The following is a 20,004-nucleotide window of genomic DNA, read 5'->3' as shown; positions in this document are numbered from 1 at the left end:
TTACTGAGATAACTAATTGATGTGCCATCCTTCACGTTTGGCTTGGCTAACATGTTGTCATATTTGAGATGATTTAATTAGATAGCCTTGTTAATTTAAGGTACAAAGGTAGCTCAACTCAACTAAGTCAATTATTATTCAAAATCAGGCTGCAGATGTAACGTAACATACGTCTATTTCCATTCGAAGTGAAAAGTATAAGATTATAAGGTCTTTAGGTTATAAATCAAATAAAACAACTTCCCTGGTGTTCTTTATAGACATTATTCGTCCACATGTGTTGTAGATGTGACATGTCAATGTAAGGAAACTGTCGAAGGCTAGTTAGCTGATGACCCTGTCAATGTGTAAGTTAGCTCTTCGTTCTTCACTTCTACTGTAGGCGGTCCTACACAAGTACACAAGCCTTGCGAAGGCTTCAAGTGTAAATATACTCAAGTAGAACATAACAGGAAATCTTGCATTGTGTATTTTTCAAAAGAGGGCCACCACTGTTTAAAGTTGTTTGCACAATTAAATCGTTTTCAAATGAGAACCTGGTATTGAAAAGCCTGTGAGTTAAGCTACAAACTGACCTAAACTTTGGGTTTTCCATAGTTTAAATAGTGACGGCCCTTTTCTGAAATAGACCTCTTGCATTCATCACAATAATTAATTATTGTACACATTTTAGATTTTTCTTTTAACAAACAGATTGATGGAGAGATTTTTATTCATAGTCGTTTAGCCACTTTAATTTGCTCATAGTCCAATAATGACGATTTCCATCCAGAACATAATTTAATATGCCGTTGGTGACAATATACTGTTATGCAGCAGTAGACTTTTTATTTCCATTTTCAAGTTTTCAGCCAATTTTTCAATGAAAATGAACGTAATTCGATTGAGTATTGCTGCCGTCAATTATTGATTTCTCTCTTGATGATGGACATTTAAAACGATGAAACACCGAAGGAAATTTAACTGTCAACTAGACCATTGTTTTTGTTAAAACATCAAACACTCTTAGTGGGAATAATTTTAAACTGAAGCAGACTTTGCGAGTACAGTTATTAGGTCACCAAATTATGTTCTATACTAATGGAAAATTGCCTACAGCTGGTCCATCTAGATGGGAAGTCCACCTAAGTAACCAAAATCGACAGTTTTGATACTGAAGACAAACCATTTTCATGTCAATCAGCATATTTAAATCAATTTTTGTAATTCAAATCGAACACAGTTAAAGGACCCCATAGAGCATCCTAGGGGGATATATCATCCTAATACCAGTTTCTCTCTTAGTGATTGAAATAATGATGGTTTTGTTTTGTAAAAGAGCAACAGTATATTTTACTATAAGTCTTACCTCCATTGTTCCTTGGTTTAAAGTGTAAATAATCGACAACAATCAATCATTTACATAAGCCCACTCTTGTCACTGTCTCAAACCAACGACATACATTTTTATTGAACTAGCTACATTTTTTGACTTGGGGAAAGGGACGTATACTTTAACCATACAGACAAAAACTATAATGAATGTAAAACTTGACAAAAGCTGGTCTTTCTCTATGTATATCCTACCAAAAGTCAACGGCATTAGGTTTAAAGTTAGATTATGTCAATGTATCGTATATTCATGCAGCACATCTCTATTTTCTTTGTACTTCTTCAGATTGTACAGGTTTTCAGGACGGATGGCATCATTGACTTCCCGTGTAATGTAAACATTTGAAGCCTAGAAAATAGATTAAGTTCAGGGCCATCTCGCCAGAAGGTATATTGGGTTAAATATTGATCAAAATCAATGCAGTATCATAGCAAACAGCTGATTGATCGATCACTTGACACAGAATATTGGAATTTGTTGGTAGACCAAAGGATTGCACAACGTGTTTTGGCTTCAAGTCTATTCTGTGTATAGCCGATGGTGGCATTAATACTTGACTATTCAAAATTCAATGGTTTAAGGTTATAAAGCTAGATCAGATGCATACCGTATTATCCTTTACCAACGTCCTGTCACCTCAACATTGTATGTAGGTTGCCAGGACACTGCCCAGGACACGCAGGACACTAAGGACTCTGTCACGTTCCACGTCCGAGATGCATAATGACATCTCATCATGTTATGCCACCTCCTGCCCTACATACCGTCCGTTATACGCGGGTCAAGCTGAGATGTACGATATTGAATGTACGTTTGTCCGTGATGTGTAAACTGTTTCAATTGTTAGGTTGGAATAACGGAGTTGTGGTTAGAACTCGGTAAAACGCTAGTTTTGACTTATCTATTAGTTTTAAAAGAAAGCTGGATAACACTTCAGTTTTTTTTTTATTTTTATATTCGTGTTTGTGAGTCGAGTGCAATATTTCGTGTAATGTTTTCTCAAACTAAAATGTTTGAAACATTATAATATATTTTAAATGCTATAATTATTATATATTGATAAATTCCTGATCACCTTCTAACCTAACTGTGCTCGGGGCCCCAGGCACCGCCTCTGTTTTCGCTCATTTCCTCCAAACAGATTCCTAAATAATTTGAAATCTATTAAAACTAAGTTTCAATAACAAGGCAGATTACACTATATGCCATAATAACTCATATTCACGCATGAATACTAGAACACAACCGGTATGGATCATAAACATAAACAAATTATGTTTTTGACCCGAAAAAAAAACATTATTTAACGTTGCATGGCACTGACAAAATATATGTTAATAATGCTATTAGTATAGGATTTGGGCCAGCAACGACATTTGTTGTTTATGATCCGTACTGGTTCTGTTCAAGTATTCGTGTATTCATGTGTATTTTATCTGATGCAAAATCCCAGACCATAATTTACGCATTGACAAACAGCCAAGTTGAGGCAAGGGACGACTGTGTCCCATGTTATACAGGGTAAGAAAGGGTTAGCAGTTGCTTCCCCACATTACCTTGGTTGTTTATGGTTCGGTCCTGAAACATGTAACTGCTGTACATTCCCTCCCCTCCCCTAATAAATCTTGTGCTTAGTCAGCAAATACAATGTGGGTAGTCAATAATTGTCAACTGTGTACAGTTTTCTATAGATTTTTTCATTAGACTCTAGCCCGGGATTGTTTTCCAAGCTACGCGTAGAGGTTGTAGCATTATCACTTAAAAATCAATTGGTAATCAGTGGGAATTGAACCCCGCGCCTTGGAGACCGAAGTTTCGCGCTTTACCACTAGACCTCAAAGCAGAGAATAAAAGTTTTATTCTCTACTCTGTGCACTAGACCAGCTACATATAGTTAACAATACAGTTGCTCATTTTTACCAAGGACGCTACATGTAACACTTGTAAGAAAAGGCTGGGCTAAAATAAAGGTTGTGTGTGTTTAAAGATTTTTAAAACACCCCATGATCATAAACACGGTAAATGCTTCTATTTCAATTTTCGATTAACACCTTAATACCCTGGGCGTTGTAGTATGTTGAATATCTTGTAGCTATTTATAAAAAAATATTAGGTGTAGTTAGCCTATACAGCAAGTACCTGTAAATATTCAGCTACCGGTACATGTTTTCATAAATCATAAATAGTTTCCTTTCGTTTAATATATTACACGCAGATAGCTAATATATCATTGCATAATAATATATAGCATAATAATATATAGCATAATAATATATAGCATTGTATTTACAATGTAAATTTTTGTAAAATTCTTGCTTTTTTAGTTTAAGTGCAGTTTTGGGAGTATGTGAGTGTTTTAATCGAATAGCGAGTTGATTTACAGTAATCAATCCTTCATAATATAAAAAGATAATACGAATAAAACTGTTGGTGGGTTTAAATGGTAAATCTAAGTGTATTCGTTAATTATTTTAACATCCTCATTACTATATTGCAATAAAAACCAAAATGTTTACCAAATAGGTACATTTCTCTGTGGACTTTTATCATATCGCAAGTGTTATACAGGGTGTTTTTTTTAAAAACTTGCATCTTTATTTATGTAAAAACCGCAATAGATAGAAATATGCAGTTTGCGGGAATCATATATTGACGTAGGGGGACCAATTGTTTTGAATTCAACGTTACATTCACATTCCCCCCCTTTCCCCCCCTGCCCCCAACTTATTTTTTTTAAATAGCAAGGTACCCCTTGTGACATATCAAATAAAAAAGCATAAAAAAAGAAAATGTTTGATGAAAAAAAATTGAAAATCGGTTCATAAATTTGTGTGATATTCCCCCCCTCACCCCCCGGAACTTATTTTTTTTTAATAGCAAAGTACCCCTTGTGATATCAAATGAAAGAGCATGAAAAAAGAAAATTTTTGGTGAAAAAAAATTTAAAATCGGCTCATGAATTTGTGAGATAATCACACCCTTTTCCCCTACCCATAACTTGTTTTTTAATAGCAAGGTACCCGCCCTTGTGACATATCGAATGAAAAATAAATTTCGCCAAAATTTTTCTTTTTTCATGCTCTTTCATTTGATATGTCACAAGGGGTACTTTGCTATTAAAAAAAATAAGTTCCGGGGGGGGTGAGGGGGGGAATATCTCAAAAATTTATGAACCGATTTTCAATTTTTTTTCATCAAACATTTTCTTTTTTCATGCTTTTTTATTTGATATGTCACAAGGGGTACCTTGCTATTTAAAAAAAATAAGTTGGGGGCAGGGGGGGAAAGGGGGGGAATGTGAATGTAACGTTGAATTCAAAACAATTGGTCCCCCTACGTCAATAGATGATTCCCGCAAACTGCATATTTCTATCTATTGCGGTTTTTACATAAATAAAGATGCAAGTTTTTAAAAAAACACCCTGTATGTAAAAGCGTTAGAAATGCAAAACAATACATTGTTTTTGACTGCGGCTTGACAAAAATAGTTAAACAAATGAATTGAAACAAAACGCAGCGTCTCGTCGCGGCAATTGCTGCAATTAAAGAGCTCAGCTGCTTTAATGAGGCTGTTATAATGGCGGGAAGCCATCAACTGGCGGGTAACTTTGGTACGAATAAACAGAGATCATCTCGATCCCTATCTTCTAAAGCTTGAATCCTGTTTTAAACTTCCTAAAACAAAAGAAATACCATTCGACTGCTCTATACCTTTTCAATCATCATTCTATTCTATTTAGCTACTCGATTCTATACATAAACTATGTTCTACAGAGTTGTACGAAATTGAACAACTCTTTTATTAAGTAAATCCGTCAATGAAATTGTTGCTCTTTGTATCAAATTTCACTATTCTTCCTCTTTAGCTGAAGCAATGGCAACAGCTATTACACCATGGTATATTGAAGTAGACGTCCCATCTATTTGGACCAGCTGTCGCTTACTAAAAAAGAACATAGTTTTGTCTAAAATTCCCTTTCACTTCTTACGATTGTTTAAAACTGTCGACGTTGCATAAATGATTCCCTAGCTTACTGTAAGATCACCTATTAATTTGACTTAGTTAAAAAGTCTGCATATTCGATAAAAGAAAATTTAAAAAATACAGTAACAAGGCCCAATTTTTGTCGGTGGCACACTTAAATCAAATTACGTCGTCTATTTTGAATTTGAAATCATAAACTTAAACGAATGGAATGTCTAATTTTATAGTCTAATGCATTACGTAAAGAGAATTTTGCATCTCTGAGGAGACTAGTGGAAATAAAATGTTAAACCACAAAATGTATATAGGTAAGCTTCCACAATTGAAAGTGCGCCTTGGGATGAGTAAAAATCCGCTGTAAACAACCAATCAAAAACCACCACCATAAACCCCATACATACTTTTAAATTTTTTATCACCATTGTTATCTCTCGGTCGAGTTTCTATGCCAATCACGCGTCAGGAAGCCGTAGGCGTCGGGAAGGTGGTAAAACTAGACAGAAATAATTAGCCATTGTAGGGGAAGTACAGTAATTATCGGGTAATTATCAATCTGTAAGGTTGGCAACGCCAACAATGGGTTGTTGTTCCAGTTCTCAGATTCATCTGGTAATATTCATCACTTCCTGGTCCCAGTTCCAGTGTTCCTAGATTCAGTCGATCTGGTATATTGGTGCGAGGTTCCAGTTTCTAAAGTAGTCCAAGTTCCAGTGTTCCTAGTTTCAGTCGATCTAGTAAATTTGTGCTAGGTTCCAGTCTCTTTTCGAATATGTGCAAGTTCGTGTGTTAGTGAACAGTGAAGTTGTAGATGGTTGATTTTGTTTGTGTTTCCTATAAATAGGTAATGCAACACTGGTATATTTGTTTTTCTAATCTAATGCAATTTAATACAAACATAACATTTATCTAGGCGATTATTGTTGCGTTATTCTTAAAAATATTATATGATATTGTGAAATGATCTTGATATTTCAGAGATAGAAAGCCTTTTGAGGCTATTTTCTGAAGTAGTTTTGACCTTGGTAAAGCAATACAGTAGTGAAAATCGTTTGAAAATGTTCAAAGTTAAGGAACATTTTTCAAGTTCTTAAGCCTTTTCGGCTAGTTTCACTGAAACATAATTTTGTATTGTGTGGTTTCATGGACACTACCACAGAAAACAGGTTATAGTAGTATGTTTTCTGTGACACTACTTACTGAATTGTGAACGGGAAGTGAAGGATATGGCTTAGTACCTTTTTAAGGAAATATAACCTTTACGAATAAAATATACAATTTTTTAGGGTTATCTTACTTCATATCTAGACCAGATCTACACGATCAGATTCCAACCCCTAACACGTCGTGAAAGCTTTTTCTTTTACCAATAATTATAGAAATATTTTCAATTATCCTTTAAATAACCTCATCGCCCTATAACATTAAGCATAAGCTATGCACCATATAGGGTAACATACACAGCCTCACAGCCTAGCAATATGTAACTATGTAACCCCTCCCGTACAGAAGGGTCGGCCAACCATTATCTCTATATTTATGGCTCAGGTCTGGCAATTCTAATTGCAACTGTATATTGTCCTTGAATATCATACCACATTATCTTTGTGTATATGAATGTCTCCGTTTGTAGTTATGTGTTTTATGTCTCCGTTTATAAAATGTATCTCCCTAAAGAATTAATTCTATTATTTTGACTGTAATTTCTAGTACCTGAATTCAAGCTTTAAGCTTTTGTTTTAAACACGCACACAAATTAAATTAATCAAGCAAATGGTTCCATAACTATTTTCGTAGCGGATTGTCAACAAATTATACATCCACATTCGGAAATACAATAAGGCACGGGAAACAAACTGGTCTAGAGTCTAAAAGCGTGGGACTTTGGTCATTGAGGCTCCGACGTTTTCTGTGCTCCGAGTTAAAATCCTGCCAATCACCATTTGATTTTATCTAAGTGATAATGCCGCGACCCGACCCCTTCTGACTTTAAAAAATCGGTTTAAGTCACATCACATGCACAAGCCCGTAGCTAATACCATAGATTAAAGGTGTCTAGTCGTTTAATCTATGCTAATACTGTACAACGTAGTGCAACAAGAATTGTTTTTCTTGCCAGCTAGATCTATAGTATGGTCTATTTTAAAACTATTTGACCATCGACCCAAGACAAAACCTACTAATCTACTGCCTTCGACGAACCACACTAGCTCACATGATTGATTAGGATGACATTTTAATTTATAGTAGTTTTTATCCCTTCTCAAAGTTTACTAATTGATTGACCTCATCCACTCGTTATTGATTTGTTAATCACACTTCGTATCGCATATAGTGAAAGGTCACATTAGAACTGATAATAATTCTTGGTATTGTCAAGTTTTTTCCCTTTAGGGGATCTGTCACACTTATGGATTTTGTGAATTCTCTAACTCTGCGAAAAAGCTACTATTTTACTGTGGTCAGTTCTAATAATTAAAATCATTTAAAGATGTATTTATGTCATGTAGGGTCTCGTATAGTAATCCGTGCAAACAAAATCTATTACTTTTTAACCACAGTACATATAAATATAATATAATATAAAAATACCACCTTAATTTAGGTCTTTTAAATGTCATTTTAATACTGTACAAGCAAATAATTTATTTGCAAACGTATTGCAAGTGTTGGAATTTCAACCGTATAGTCTCACTAGTTATACTGTATATACATAGTTGTATATACATCGATGGTTTGAGTTTGAAAGTGTAGTTTAGTTACTAATAAAATCTTACAAAATTATAAATTATTAAAATTGAAATAAATTTACATAAACGTTGAAAGATAATTTGTCAAGATTGTGATAATTTTATGGAGAAATAATTGACTATTTTAGTCGTCTTGATTAAATTATACAAATTACCATGTCGATGTTACTGCATTTACCACATCCCACAGTCCGGTATGGTCTAGTGGCTAGGATACCTGGCTCTCACCCAGGAGGCTCGGGTTCGATTCCCGGTACCGGAAGTATCTTTTTGTCGGTATTTAAAAGTTATTTAATCAAAACTCAAAATTTACTTTTAGGACAATCGAATTTTTCACTAAGAACATTTGGAACTTTTATGTTGTCTAGAGCATAATTGAAATTCCAAAAATCTAAAATATACTTTTTGTATTTTTTTGTTTTATCAGCACCGTTAATATATTCATATTCTGGACAAAATGTGTTCAGCAGTATATTGCTTCGAGTTATATTTACCATCCCTGTTTATTTTTCTTCGCGCCTCATTTCTCCACAGAGGCAGGTGCAGCTGGGGGAAGTATTGTGATAACGGGTTCCCCTTGTTGAGATAACAATAAATAATTGATCACAGTAATGCAATGCACCCCCACCCTATAGTAGAGAGGGGCGAAGCCTCTTTGATTAAATAAACAGTCGGTCTTTTCAAAGATCGGCGTCGACATTTCATTCATAACGTCGGATGTGTTTGAAAGAATTGACACTTTTGAATGTGTCACGAATTGAATTTCAGTCCAAGTAACTCTTGAAGATATCAAGTTACTTGAAGTTTATGATTGAGGGTTGTAATTATCCTAAGGGAAATCATTAATTCAAGAAAAAAAAACTGAATTATTGTGTCTAAGTTTTTAATATATGTTCAATTTAATTTGTTATTTGTTTTGTAAAACTTTCGTATATTTTGTAAACAGATTCGACTTGATACAGTACTTTATATTCAATATTGCTACTTTTCACGATACAATTAATTCGATCGATTTTTCCTGTAATTGAATTTAGAATTTAACTAGTTTCAAATGGTAAACAGTTAGATCTCTGTGCTGAAATAGTTTCAAGCCAAGAAATGTTAACAGCCATTTAACACTGCTTACATAAAATTATTACCTACATAATTTTTGAATTCATTTAGTTGTTCATTTTGCATTCACAAACAGTACTTGCTGACAACGCTTTGAGAAATTCAACTTCGATGAGTATACAATCTTATCAATACAATTTGGCTAATATGACAAATTACTTTTTTTCTGATGAATCTATATGATTAAGGATATTTTTCAACAAACCATATGGCATATACCAATTTTCTAAACAAACTAAACTACTATTAACACCATTTTATTGAACAAACTACAAATTGAAGCAAAACAATGTTATAATGTTTCAAATTCATACATTTATTTCCTCCACATAAATTAATTAAGGTTACTATCCATCTGTGGTCCTCACATAAAAAATGCAACGATACTGTATTTAAGTTACATACATTTATTTTTGACGGCATAAATTGGGGTTCCTACCCATCTGTGGCCCCCAAATTTTCGAATTCCTCTTCTAGTTGTTTCAACTCTCATCAGACTTCAATTTGGCAACAACAAAACCACAATTACAGCTTCAAGCCGTTGACCTGTCATGGTCAGTTCCAAACACAGACCTTCAACATTGTTTTGGGGATTTGTCGTATTATTATCAATTATTATTAGTCCAGGACCTGACTAGGGTTCTGTGTGCATGTCGTGTATAGAGAATTTTGCTTTTGCATTTCAATATAGGTGTCTTAGGAAGTGTTTTCCACTCGGGTGTCAAGTTCGCACCTGGTACGTTTTCGAGATATGACGTCATCAAAATGGCGGCCATTGATTTTTTTAAATCGTATATTTCGCAAACTATTTGTCGGATCGGAATGCATTTTTTTTTTGTTTGAAAGATAATTTTAAATGCTACCTGTTTTACATTTACACATTTGTTGTATGTTTAGTACATTCTTCGTAATTTTGCAAAAACCTGTATTTTTAAATATTTTTGAGTTATTTTTGTTTGTAATGTTTTATTGATACAATTTATCAAAAACCACCAATGAAAAAAGTTGTAGAACGTTTAAAAATCTTTACAAAAATACCAAATTCGATATGTTTTACTCAAAAGATTACGTCAAGAAACTAGATAAATCTCATAAAAACACCAATTTTGGCGCAAAAACGCCTATTAGTCCGGCATCTAGGACAGTTCGCAAGTCTTATAAAGACAGTTTCGCCATTCGATGTTGATGTATGTGTCTAAATAAGTGTTTTGAACTTGGGTGTCACGTCTGCACCCACTGCAGTTTCCGGTTATGACGTCATTAACATGGCGGAAAGGGCTACATTAAAAATAACGATATTTTACATACCATGTATCGGATCGGAATAAACTTTTTTTTGTTTGAAAGATAAGTTTACATGCTATCTTTCTTACATTTGCACTTTTGTTTTATGTTTAGTACATTTTTCGTAATTTTGCAAAAACCTATATTTTTAAACATTTTTGTGTTATTTTTGTCGATAACGTTTTATTGATACAATATATCAGAAATAACTTCAAGGCAAAGTTGTAGCACGTTAAAAGAGCTTTACAAAAATACCAAATTCGATATGCTTTACTCAAAAGATCGCGTCAATAAACTAGAAAATCGTACAAAACAACCTAATTTTGCGCAAAAACGCATATAAATCCGACATCGATGGCTGTGTACGAGTCATATATAGACAGTTTTACCATTCAATGTTGATGTATGTGTATAAAGAAGTGTTTTTAACTCGGGTGTCACGTCTGGACCCACTGCAGTTTCCGGTTATGATGTCTTTAAAATTGCTACATGTTACGATTTCACCAGCTATTTTACTTAAAATAAGACCATTACCCTCTTTTATGCAAATAAAAGCACAACAAATCAATGTAATTAGTCCATAGGAATGTTTCCACTATATAAATACCCCCGGTGCAGCAATCCTGTCGACTAAGCGAATTTCCATTTGCCTGGATTGATTTTCAATTAATCTATTAAATTAACATTAAATTAACAACTCAAACAATGTTAATTTAATAGATTAATTTAAAATTTAATAGATTAATTGAAAATCAATCCAGGCAAATGGAAATTCGCTTAGTCGACAGGATTGCTGCACCGGGGGTATTTATATAGTGGAAACATTCCTATGGACTAATTACATTGATTTGTTGTGCTTTTATTTGCATAAAAGAGGGTAATGGTCTTATTTTAAGTAAAATAGCTGGTGAAATCGTAACATGTAGCAATTTTAAAGACATCATAACCGGAAACTGCAGTGGGTCCAGACGTGACACCCGAGTTAAAAACACTTCTTTAGACACATACATCAACATTGAATGGTAAAACTGTCTATATATGACTCGTACACAGCCATCGATGTCGGATTTATATGCGTTTTTGCGCAAAATTAGGTTGTTTTGTACGATTTTCTAGTTTCTTTACGTGATATTTTGAGTAAAGCATATCGAATTTGGTATTTTTGTAAAGCTCTTTTAACGTGCTACAACTTTGTCTTTAAGTTATTTCTGATATATCGTATCAATAAAACGTTATCGACAAAAATAACACAAAAATGTTTAAAAATATAGGTTTTTGCAAAATTACGAAAAATGTACTAAACATAAAACAAAAGTGCAAATGTAAGAAAGATAGCATGTAAACTTATCTTTCAAACAAAAAAAGTTTATTCCGATCCGATACATGGTATGTAAAATATCGTTATTTTTAATGTAGCCCTTTCCGCCATGTTAATGACGTCATAACCGGAAACTGCAGTGGGTGCAGACGTGACACCCAAGTTGAAAACACTTATTTAGACCAACGACAAATACATCAACATCGAATGGCGAAACTGTCTTTATAAGACTTGCGAACTGCCCTAGATCACAGAAAACGTACTACTATAACCCAGAATGCCAACCGCATGGTAAAAAGCATTAAGCGGTTTGAGAGAGCTTTGCCTGTCAATCCGTAGGCAGCGCCACCAGCGTTGCCATGCAATAGCATAGCAACGCTGGTGGCGCTGCCTACGGATTGACAGGCAAAGCTCTCTCAAACCGCTTAATGCTTTTTACCATGCGGTTGGCATTCTGGGTTATAGTAGTACGTTTTCTGTGCCTAGATGCCGGACTAATAGGCGTTTTTGCGCCAAAATTGGTGTTTTTATGAGATTTATCTAGTTTCTTGACGTAATCTTTTGAGTAAAACATATCGAATTTGGTATTTTTGTAAAGATTTTTAAACGTTCTACAACTTTTTTCATTGGTGGTTTTTGATAAATTGTATCAATAAAACGTTACAAACAAAAATAACTCAAAAATATTTAAAAATACAGGTTTTTGCAAAATTACGAAGAATGTACTAAACATACAACAAATGTGTAAATGTAAAACAGGCAGCATTTAAAATTATCTTTCAAACAAAAAAAATTCATTCCGATCCGACAAATAGTTTGCGAAATATACGATTTAAAAAAATCAATGGCCGCCATTTTGATGACGTCATAGCTCGAAAACGTACCAGGTGCGAACTTGACACCCGAGTGGAAAACACTTCCTAAGACACCTATATTGAAATGCAAAAGCAAAATTCTCTATACACGACATGCACACAGAACCCTAGTCAGGTCCTGGACTATATACGTAACGACGTTAACCTAACAAATTGATTTACGGGGAGGAGGGGGTTAGTTTGAAATTTTGTTAAACATGTTTCCAATTAATAATGCAGATTCGATTTCACTAGTGTATATTACCTGTCCTATAAATTGTTGATTTTGGTGTGCAAAATGTGGGTTTTAGAATGGTGTGGTCTATTTTTTGTTCTTCCTTCTCTTCCTGTCGCATTAGGTTTGTGTTGGAGTGCTGGTGTGTGTGATTTTATAGATTTTTATTCCTAACAAAGAAAATAACACATAATATGAACAGTTTTGCTAAGCTAGAATAGTTTTGGCTCTTAGAAAGTTAGATGTTCCTAATACAAAATTTAGACTAAAAATGCTTTTTGTATGTAATTTTGAATTATTACTTTGGATAGAATAGTGACCAAGCAAAACCGATTGCATTTAAAACTTATACAGTATATTCGCTTTAATAAGCGCAACAAGGAATACCTTAGATTTTTTTTAATTAAAAACATATTCGTCTTTAGACTAATTTGAAGCTTGACTTAGTGCCAGGTTTTGCAGACCATGCTTCTTAATAGCTTAGAGGTCTGGAAAAGCATAATTTGGATGTTAATTGAGCCATTGTTAACAAATTAATTTAATCTTGTATTTTTGCTTTACTAGTTATGCGAGTGTTGTACTTCCATCATATAAGCTGTATTATGTTTTGTGTAATGCAACAGAACCTCGATAACAAGACTCTCATGGGGATTATTAAACAAGACGTGTTATCAAGGGTGGCTTGTTATCGAGGTTCCACTGTACAAAATATCCATTTTCAAGAAAGTAGGTGTTAATAAATCCTTATTAACCCTTTTACAAAATACTTTCAAATAATTGTCAATTGAAATACACCTATTATTTGTTCCATTAGAAACATCCGAAAAATGTACATTACTTCTGTAATTTAAATTATGCTCTCCTCAATTGTTTATTATTAGAAACTATTGATTTCCTCAGATTGGATGTACACCGCTCGCAGCGCCGCTTGTGCTATGTTTGGTACTAACATTTCTGTATATTTAACAGGTGGCCTCGTGGTACCGGGTATGTAATTTAGGCTTTACCCTCACTTTCATGTATGTTTGTTACCACCATGCACGTGTGCTGCAGTATTGCTTTTGACACTACTCTGTATTCACTAAATTTCTTTGTTTTTCTTCTTCATGTTCTATCCTAGTGTCGTTTAAGTGTGTATTTAATTAGTATGTGTTTGTAACAAATGTAACTTGTAGTTTTGTGCTATCAGTGAGGTTTTCTATTGGGCTCTGGGAAAGTAGGGTCCTAACATCTACCTCTAGACATCCCATCCCCATGTTAAAGTTGTCGCCAGTTTTTAAATTAAATTCGTCATGGTTGATGTGAGCCACTGATAGATTGCGCTGATCTAAATTACTAATTCCTGTCGAATACACAATGTTTTTTTACCAATTAAAACTGATGGATTGACTTATTGAGCCATAGCAACTATTATGTCCCATCAACTATGTCAGCAACAATAAATAAGATACAAATATAATTTGAGACACTAGCGCATTCTGGGATTGGGTCACGCAACTACAGTCTTTTTTTAGTAAAAAAAAGTGGCGACAGTTGGTCCTTAAAGATGATATGGGATGTCTACTTCTGTATCCAATAGTCAATGCTCTGCTCTAATACAAGGCCGCGGTGAGACAAAAGTGGCAACGTCGCATCCCCGGCCGAAACAGTCGTTGTTGCAATTTACAATAGAGCTTCCTCGTGATGTTTATGTTCACACGTCTGCTAGGGGCGCTAGGGCCTACCATCGATGTGTATAATCTCGAAGGGCCCCACTGTTATTGCCATGGCAATAGGCCGGCCGGTGCGACGTTGCCGTTGCCATCGTTGCCATACATCAACGCCACGGCCTTGTATTAGAGGAGGCTATGGTTCTAACCTACCTAATTTATACCGTAATTTATACACCCCAAATAGAAAATTACGTTTAAATGTTGTACGATGATTCCAATTATTCATGAAATCAAATAATAATAGAATGATTTATTCTGTTCAGCCACCTTTAACAGTGGAGTACACACTATATCAAACGTATTTCCATTATTATGGAAAGTCAGGGAAAGTTTTATAAAAAGGTCAAAGTCAGGGGAAATTTTTAAAAATAATGTTAAGTCAGGGAAATGTACTAAACACTTTTAAAGATTGCATTAATTTGTTGGATGATTTTGCGTGCTCAGGTGGTGGTAGAGTCAATGGTGGTAGGTACGCTTAAAAACTTATATATTTATACACCTAATGAAAAACCAAAAACATTGTTTATTCACTGGTAATGAAGTAAGACAAATATTCTATTTTTGTTTTTGGTAATACATTTGTTATTATTTATCGTAAAGAACAAATTACCATTTAAAATAATAGTGGTTTTAAATAATAGTTGTTAGCACAGCAACGTGCGCCAGGTTAATTGCTAGTAACAAATACATTACAATTAATATTTGCAGACATATTTCATAGCCTCAGGTTTAGGTTTAAGTAAAATATTTATTAAGAATACGTCACATATTATGAGCACGACCGTATTTTTTGCTTTTTATTTTGCATACAGTGGTTTTAAATATAGAGTAAACGTTTTTATAAATTCACCTTGAATAGTTTTACCGAGAACCCACAAGGAAACAGACGCTCGGCTTTAGGGAGAAGAATAAATAGAAAGCTTTTGTCGGTTTCTCATGACGTGAATGAAAATGTATTTCGCCCCTTTTTATAAAGGAACGTTGCGTAAAAGCTATGTTAATATTTAAACCTCTTTTAACATCCCTGTTTGGAATACCAACCCGTATATGGCTTTTAAAATTATGTCAGCCTTGACTTAGCATTTAGATTAAAATCAAAGTGTGTTAACTTTCGTGAAATATTTGTTATATTGTATAAGCCTCACATGACAGTTAATGGATACCGATCTGCAAACACATTTTAGTCTTAAAAATACTCTAAATCGCATTACAAATAAACTGTATCTCATGCAAACGCATTTTTTTAGTTTTAGTCAATATTTTATCTTGCTTAAAAAACATTTCTAATGCTACATATATTGGGTTTTGGTGATTTTGGGGGAGGGGGGATTTTAGCTGAGTAACCGGATAGTTATAACATAAATAACATAAGTTTGATGAACACTCTCTGATCCTTAAGATGGTAAAAAGTCGGTTTTCACCCTCGTTTATTTTTAGCGAATTTCCCATATTCGCTTAGTCTGCAGGTTTGCCGCGGTGGGGCATATAGTTGAACTAATTTTTAAAAGATTCGCTTCAGTCCCTAGTGATGATTATACTGTTATACTCACAATTACTGTACCTTTGTTTTCTTTCCCCAGTATTTAGGTTCAATGTCACCTCCACTGACATGTTGTAATATACAGGGCGGGATATTGTTGTGACTACCCTTGTACCAATAACGGCTGTCATTAACCGATATATTGTTTCCTCCCCCGCGCTACTCTCTGTGTGTGTGTACATACCGGGTGGTAGGCCTGCATGTAGACGTGTACCGGATGACAATATCCAGTTTCACATTTCGGTGGCTTCACAAGGGGCTGCGACTACAAAACTGTTGTTTCCACGTTGTAAAGCATATTCATTGCCATAGCAATACAATTTGCAATGAATTGTACAATAACTGCACACCCGCAACGTAATTGTTGCTGTATTTGGACTTATTTTATCCGTTTGCACAATTTTCTCAAACTTTTCAAAGTCTTTTGAAGCAAAATAGGTACGGATTAAAGGTCCACAGTTTGTTTTATGGGGTGTGTCAGACGTATAGCCATTATGGTTTACTATAGTATGATATTTTAGTAGAAATCCGAGGTAAATGGAAGCTTGCATAGTCTGCATGTTTGCTGCGGAGGGGTATTTTAAATTATTATTTAAATCTACAGCATAGCCGCTTTTTAGATGATAACAGTTAAAGTTATCGGTATTGTTATTTGTATAGAACCATCACACCAAGGTCCGACCAAGGTCACATCCAGGCACTTGTCCGAATGGCATAACTCCAAGTGCCAATGCTCCGAAAACACATTTTCGGAGACCCTTTAGAGAGAGACAAACGTAAATAAACTCAGATCCCGTTGAAAAATACCCTATTTGTTCGGACGCTACCATCTTGCATATCTCATACCTCATAATCACCATGAAAAGAAATAATTGCATCTGACCAATACGAAGGAGACGTGTTTATGAGGTGATCTAAATCTCTCGTTCACCGCAAATTCTGTGCAGATTCCTCAGTTTTTCCACTGTGACCACAGCTATGTGTGGTGGCGGTATCGGATTATTCAAGGTCCTAGTGGCCTTCGTATCGACTTACGCCCACTGTCCATTCATCCACATTCTCGTAACACGCTAGACACACGGCGTAGTCTCGTGTTAGATGTCCCACCACAAAAACACATCCTAGGACATAGCTTGGAACCGTAACTCATTATTTCAGGCCTAAGATAGATGTTGCGATATCATATAGATAAGTTCCATTGGAGACTGGCGGGATTTGGTCCCGGAACCTCGGGGAACAAAGTCCCGCGTTCTACCTCTTGATCAGAGTGATATCGGATATCTAAGGGAAAAAGCTAAGTCAGTTATCTCTACTTCGTAGCGTTTAAGTATCTTCGGCCACAGCAAACCTGCAGACTGTAAAGTGGTTCAATTAAAAACAAATAACATTGTAAGTTGCAAATCGAAAATTCAAGTATCGTAAATCGGCCAAGTTTAAATCTGGGGTTTATGTATATATAAGTCATATGTCATATACATTACCACAAAGTATGTATAGTATAACAATAATCGTCCACGCTCGTGAGCCCGCTCCCCTCACACAGCCGCCTGCGTGCTCGCTTCACTGGCTTCTCCTTTATGAAGCATGAATGTTACTTATCAGCTAAATTGCCTATAACGGAACTCGCTGATGGTTATTTGAACAATTTAATAGCAATATTTAACGTTACAGTTATTTGTAATAGCCTCGATTTTAGTTGGGCAAGTAGGTACTTTATACTATGGAATTTAATTGTTATTTAGTGTAATAAAAATTATGTTCAATAGCTATTTAAGTATTTAGAGCGCAATGACTGTTTGCGCTCATAATACACACAAGATTTTACCTACCGCCATAATTAACCTATAATAACACACAGATTAACTTTTTAGATGTATATAAAATGCCATTTAGGTTATGTTTCCTTTTTTAAACATTTTACTTGCAACTTGCGGTTTTAAATCTCATTTCTCTTAGCATAATCGTATTAGGGGACTGTGAAGTTCCGTATTTACAGTATAAGAAAAAATTTACGAGTAGAGACATTTTCACTATTTTTACATTATATTCACAAACACGAGTAGGCCTCCATTTGCGTACTCTAATTAATGAGACTTTACTTTTCTAATGACGATTTACCATATTCTCAACTACTAGTGTTTTCACGTCAAAGGTGCGTTGATGACCTTTAAATGTCGGAACTTAATTAAGAGCGTAACGATCCGCCCTCAACCCCTTATTGTGATCTTCAGCGTTCTCCATGCATAAAACTGTGTTAACCGTAAAATTGTATTATGCAGCTTTAATACTTAACGTAATTATATCCTGATTAATTTATCTTCCATGTTATATTTTTTTTGTCTGGTGTGTATGATAAACGTGTTCACAAAATTGTATTGCTGCTGAATTGGAATTTTCTAACGTCAAAATCATCAATCGAAATTAAAATACAAATAATATGCCTAACTGTGGTTACAGCATCCAACATACATTTTTACGGAATATATTTCTTAAATACCGTATTCATCACAAATATTTCATGTTAATAATTAATTATATATTTAATTGAAATTTAATTTTCTTGACCTTGCGACCTTTTTTTGTTCGGTACGATGGGAGTTCCCAAAACCCTATAGAAAACGATTAAATCTTTTAAGAATCTTCTTCATATTTATTTTCACCCATAGAAATTATGGAGTGTTTTAAACGAGTTCAATATTTCAATAATCAATATCCAATAGGTCAATATTTTTTTTCCAAGTAGTGTTTTTAACTAAACACGCATTTGTTTGAAGGTATTGACATTGTATATTTTAATATTTGTAACTGTGCAAATTAGCGCCAACCCAGCGTAATTTATGACTGTAAAAGCACGTGGAAGCGCTACAAAAAGTACCTCATTTGGTTCCTTTGTAGTGATCCTGAACTGTTATAGTTTGCTTGGATATATTTGGACCAAATTTGGCATATTTATTTCATACCAGCCTATACTATTTAAGTTGTACAAAACCCCCTTTTCCTTCACTGTAGCAGCAAACCTAGGTACTCATAAAATCTAATACTACTTAGGGAATAAATCTGACAAGTATAAGGAAATCTTTGAAATTCAAATCAAACAAATGACAATTTGCTTAGTTTGCAGGTTTGCTTCGGCGGGGGTATTTTTAGTTTGTCCCTAAAAGCGAGTGGTCTCTACAGTTGTACTGTATTTAGTTTATGTATCCAATCAGCCCAGTCATCTCAGTAGCGACGGTATTATTTTGCAGTGACCCGGGTCTACTATCCGAGCGGTCCGCGTCGGAAGCTAGCGGGGTTTGACAATCGATTGTCGGCGGTCGCCACCACTTCCGGTGTGAAGCGATCTCTTCCGGTCAGCGGTCATGTGATTAGTGCAACTGCAGTAGATGCTGTATTGCAGAAACTCTCAGACATCCTCAAGATAGTTACTGCAAAATTGCGTTCAAATTCAATTTTCACTTTTGGTATTGTGTTCTCTTAGATTCTATCATATCAAAATTAAATGGTAGAATTGGTAAATACTAAAACTATGCTTATAGGTTTGAATTTATCCATGTATAAAGCCCCTTATATAAAGTACCCATGAACTTTTGAGAAAACTATAAGTCACATCCCCATGAACCATATACTTAAAATGTTCGTCATGCATGACGAGAAACCTTGCGCAAAACTATACATTATTTCATAATGCCCTTAAGGGTGCCCTTTAAGGTCGTAATTCCTTTTTTATAGGAACTTTCCATATGCCTAATGTTAAAAATACCTCACTTGTATATATTTGTTTGTTATTTTTTAAATTTATTACCTTATAAAAATTAGGTGTGATTATTTGTTTGTAGCCTATTAC

The 20,004-nt window shown here is 34.6% G+C and overlaps 1 protein-coding gene and 1 non-coding gene across 9 annotated transcripts in view; both read left to right on the top strand.

Moving 5' to 3' along the window:
• The window catches only part of LOC129005104 (SH3 and multiple ankyrin repeat domains protein 3-like), a 238,027-nt gene that overhangs the window by 174,279 nt on the left and 43,744 nt on the right, over positions 1 to 20,004 (top strand). For 5 of the 8 annotated variants that reach the window (XM_054433905.1, XM_054433904.1, XM_054433902.1 and 2 more), the window contains exon 4: positions 13,878 to 13,895. The exons of the other annotated variants lie outside the window; for them this stretch is intronic. In XM_054433905.1, the coding sequence (XP_054289880.1) occupies positions 13,878 to 13,895 (18 nt within the window). The remainder of the gene's footprint in view (positions 1 to 13,877; positions 13,896 to 20,004) is intronic. 8 annotated transcript variants of the gene reach the window in all.
• On the top strand, positions 8,295 to 8,366 carry Trnae-cuc (transfer RNA glutamic acid (anticodon CUC)). The gene has a single exon. It is a non-coding gene; the product is annotated as a tRNA-Glu (tRNA).

The sequence above is a fragment of the Macrosteles quadrilineatus genome, unplaced genomic scaffold (genome assembly GCF_028750875.1).
Source record: "Macrosteles quadrilineatus isolate MER2022 unplaced genomic scaffold, UCM_ALF_1.0 Scaffold_16__1_contigs__length_3527350, whole genome shotgun sequence".
In the NCBI taxonomy this organism is placed as follows: Eukaryota; Metazoa; Arthropoda; class Insecta; order Hemiptera; family Cicadellidae; genus Macrosteles; species Macrosteles quadrilineatus.
Note: the sequence above shows the minus strand (reverse complement) of the source record. Positions and strands in the feature narration are given on the sequence as shown.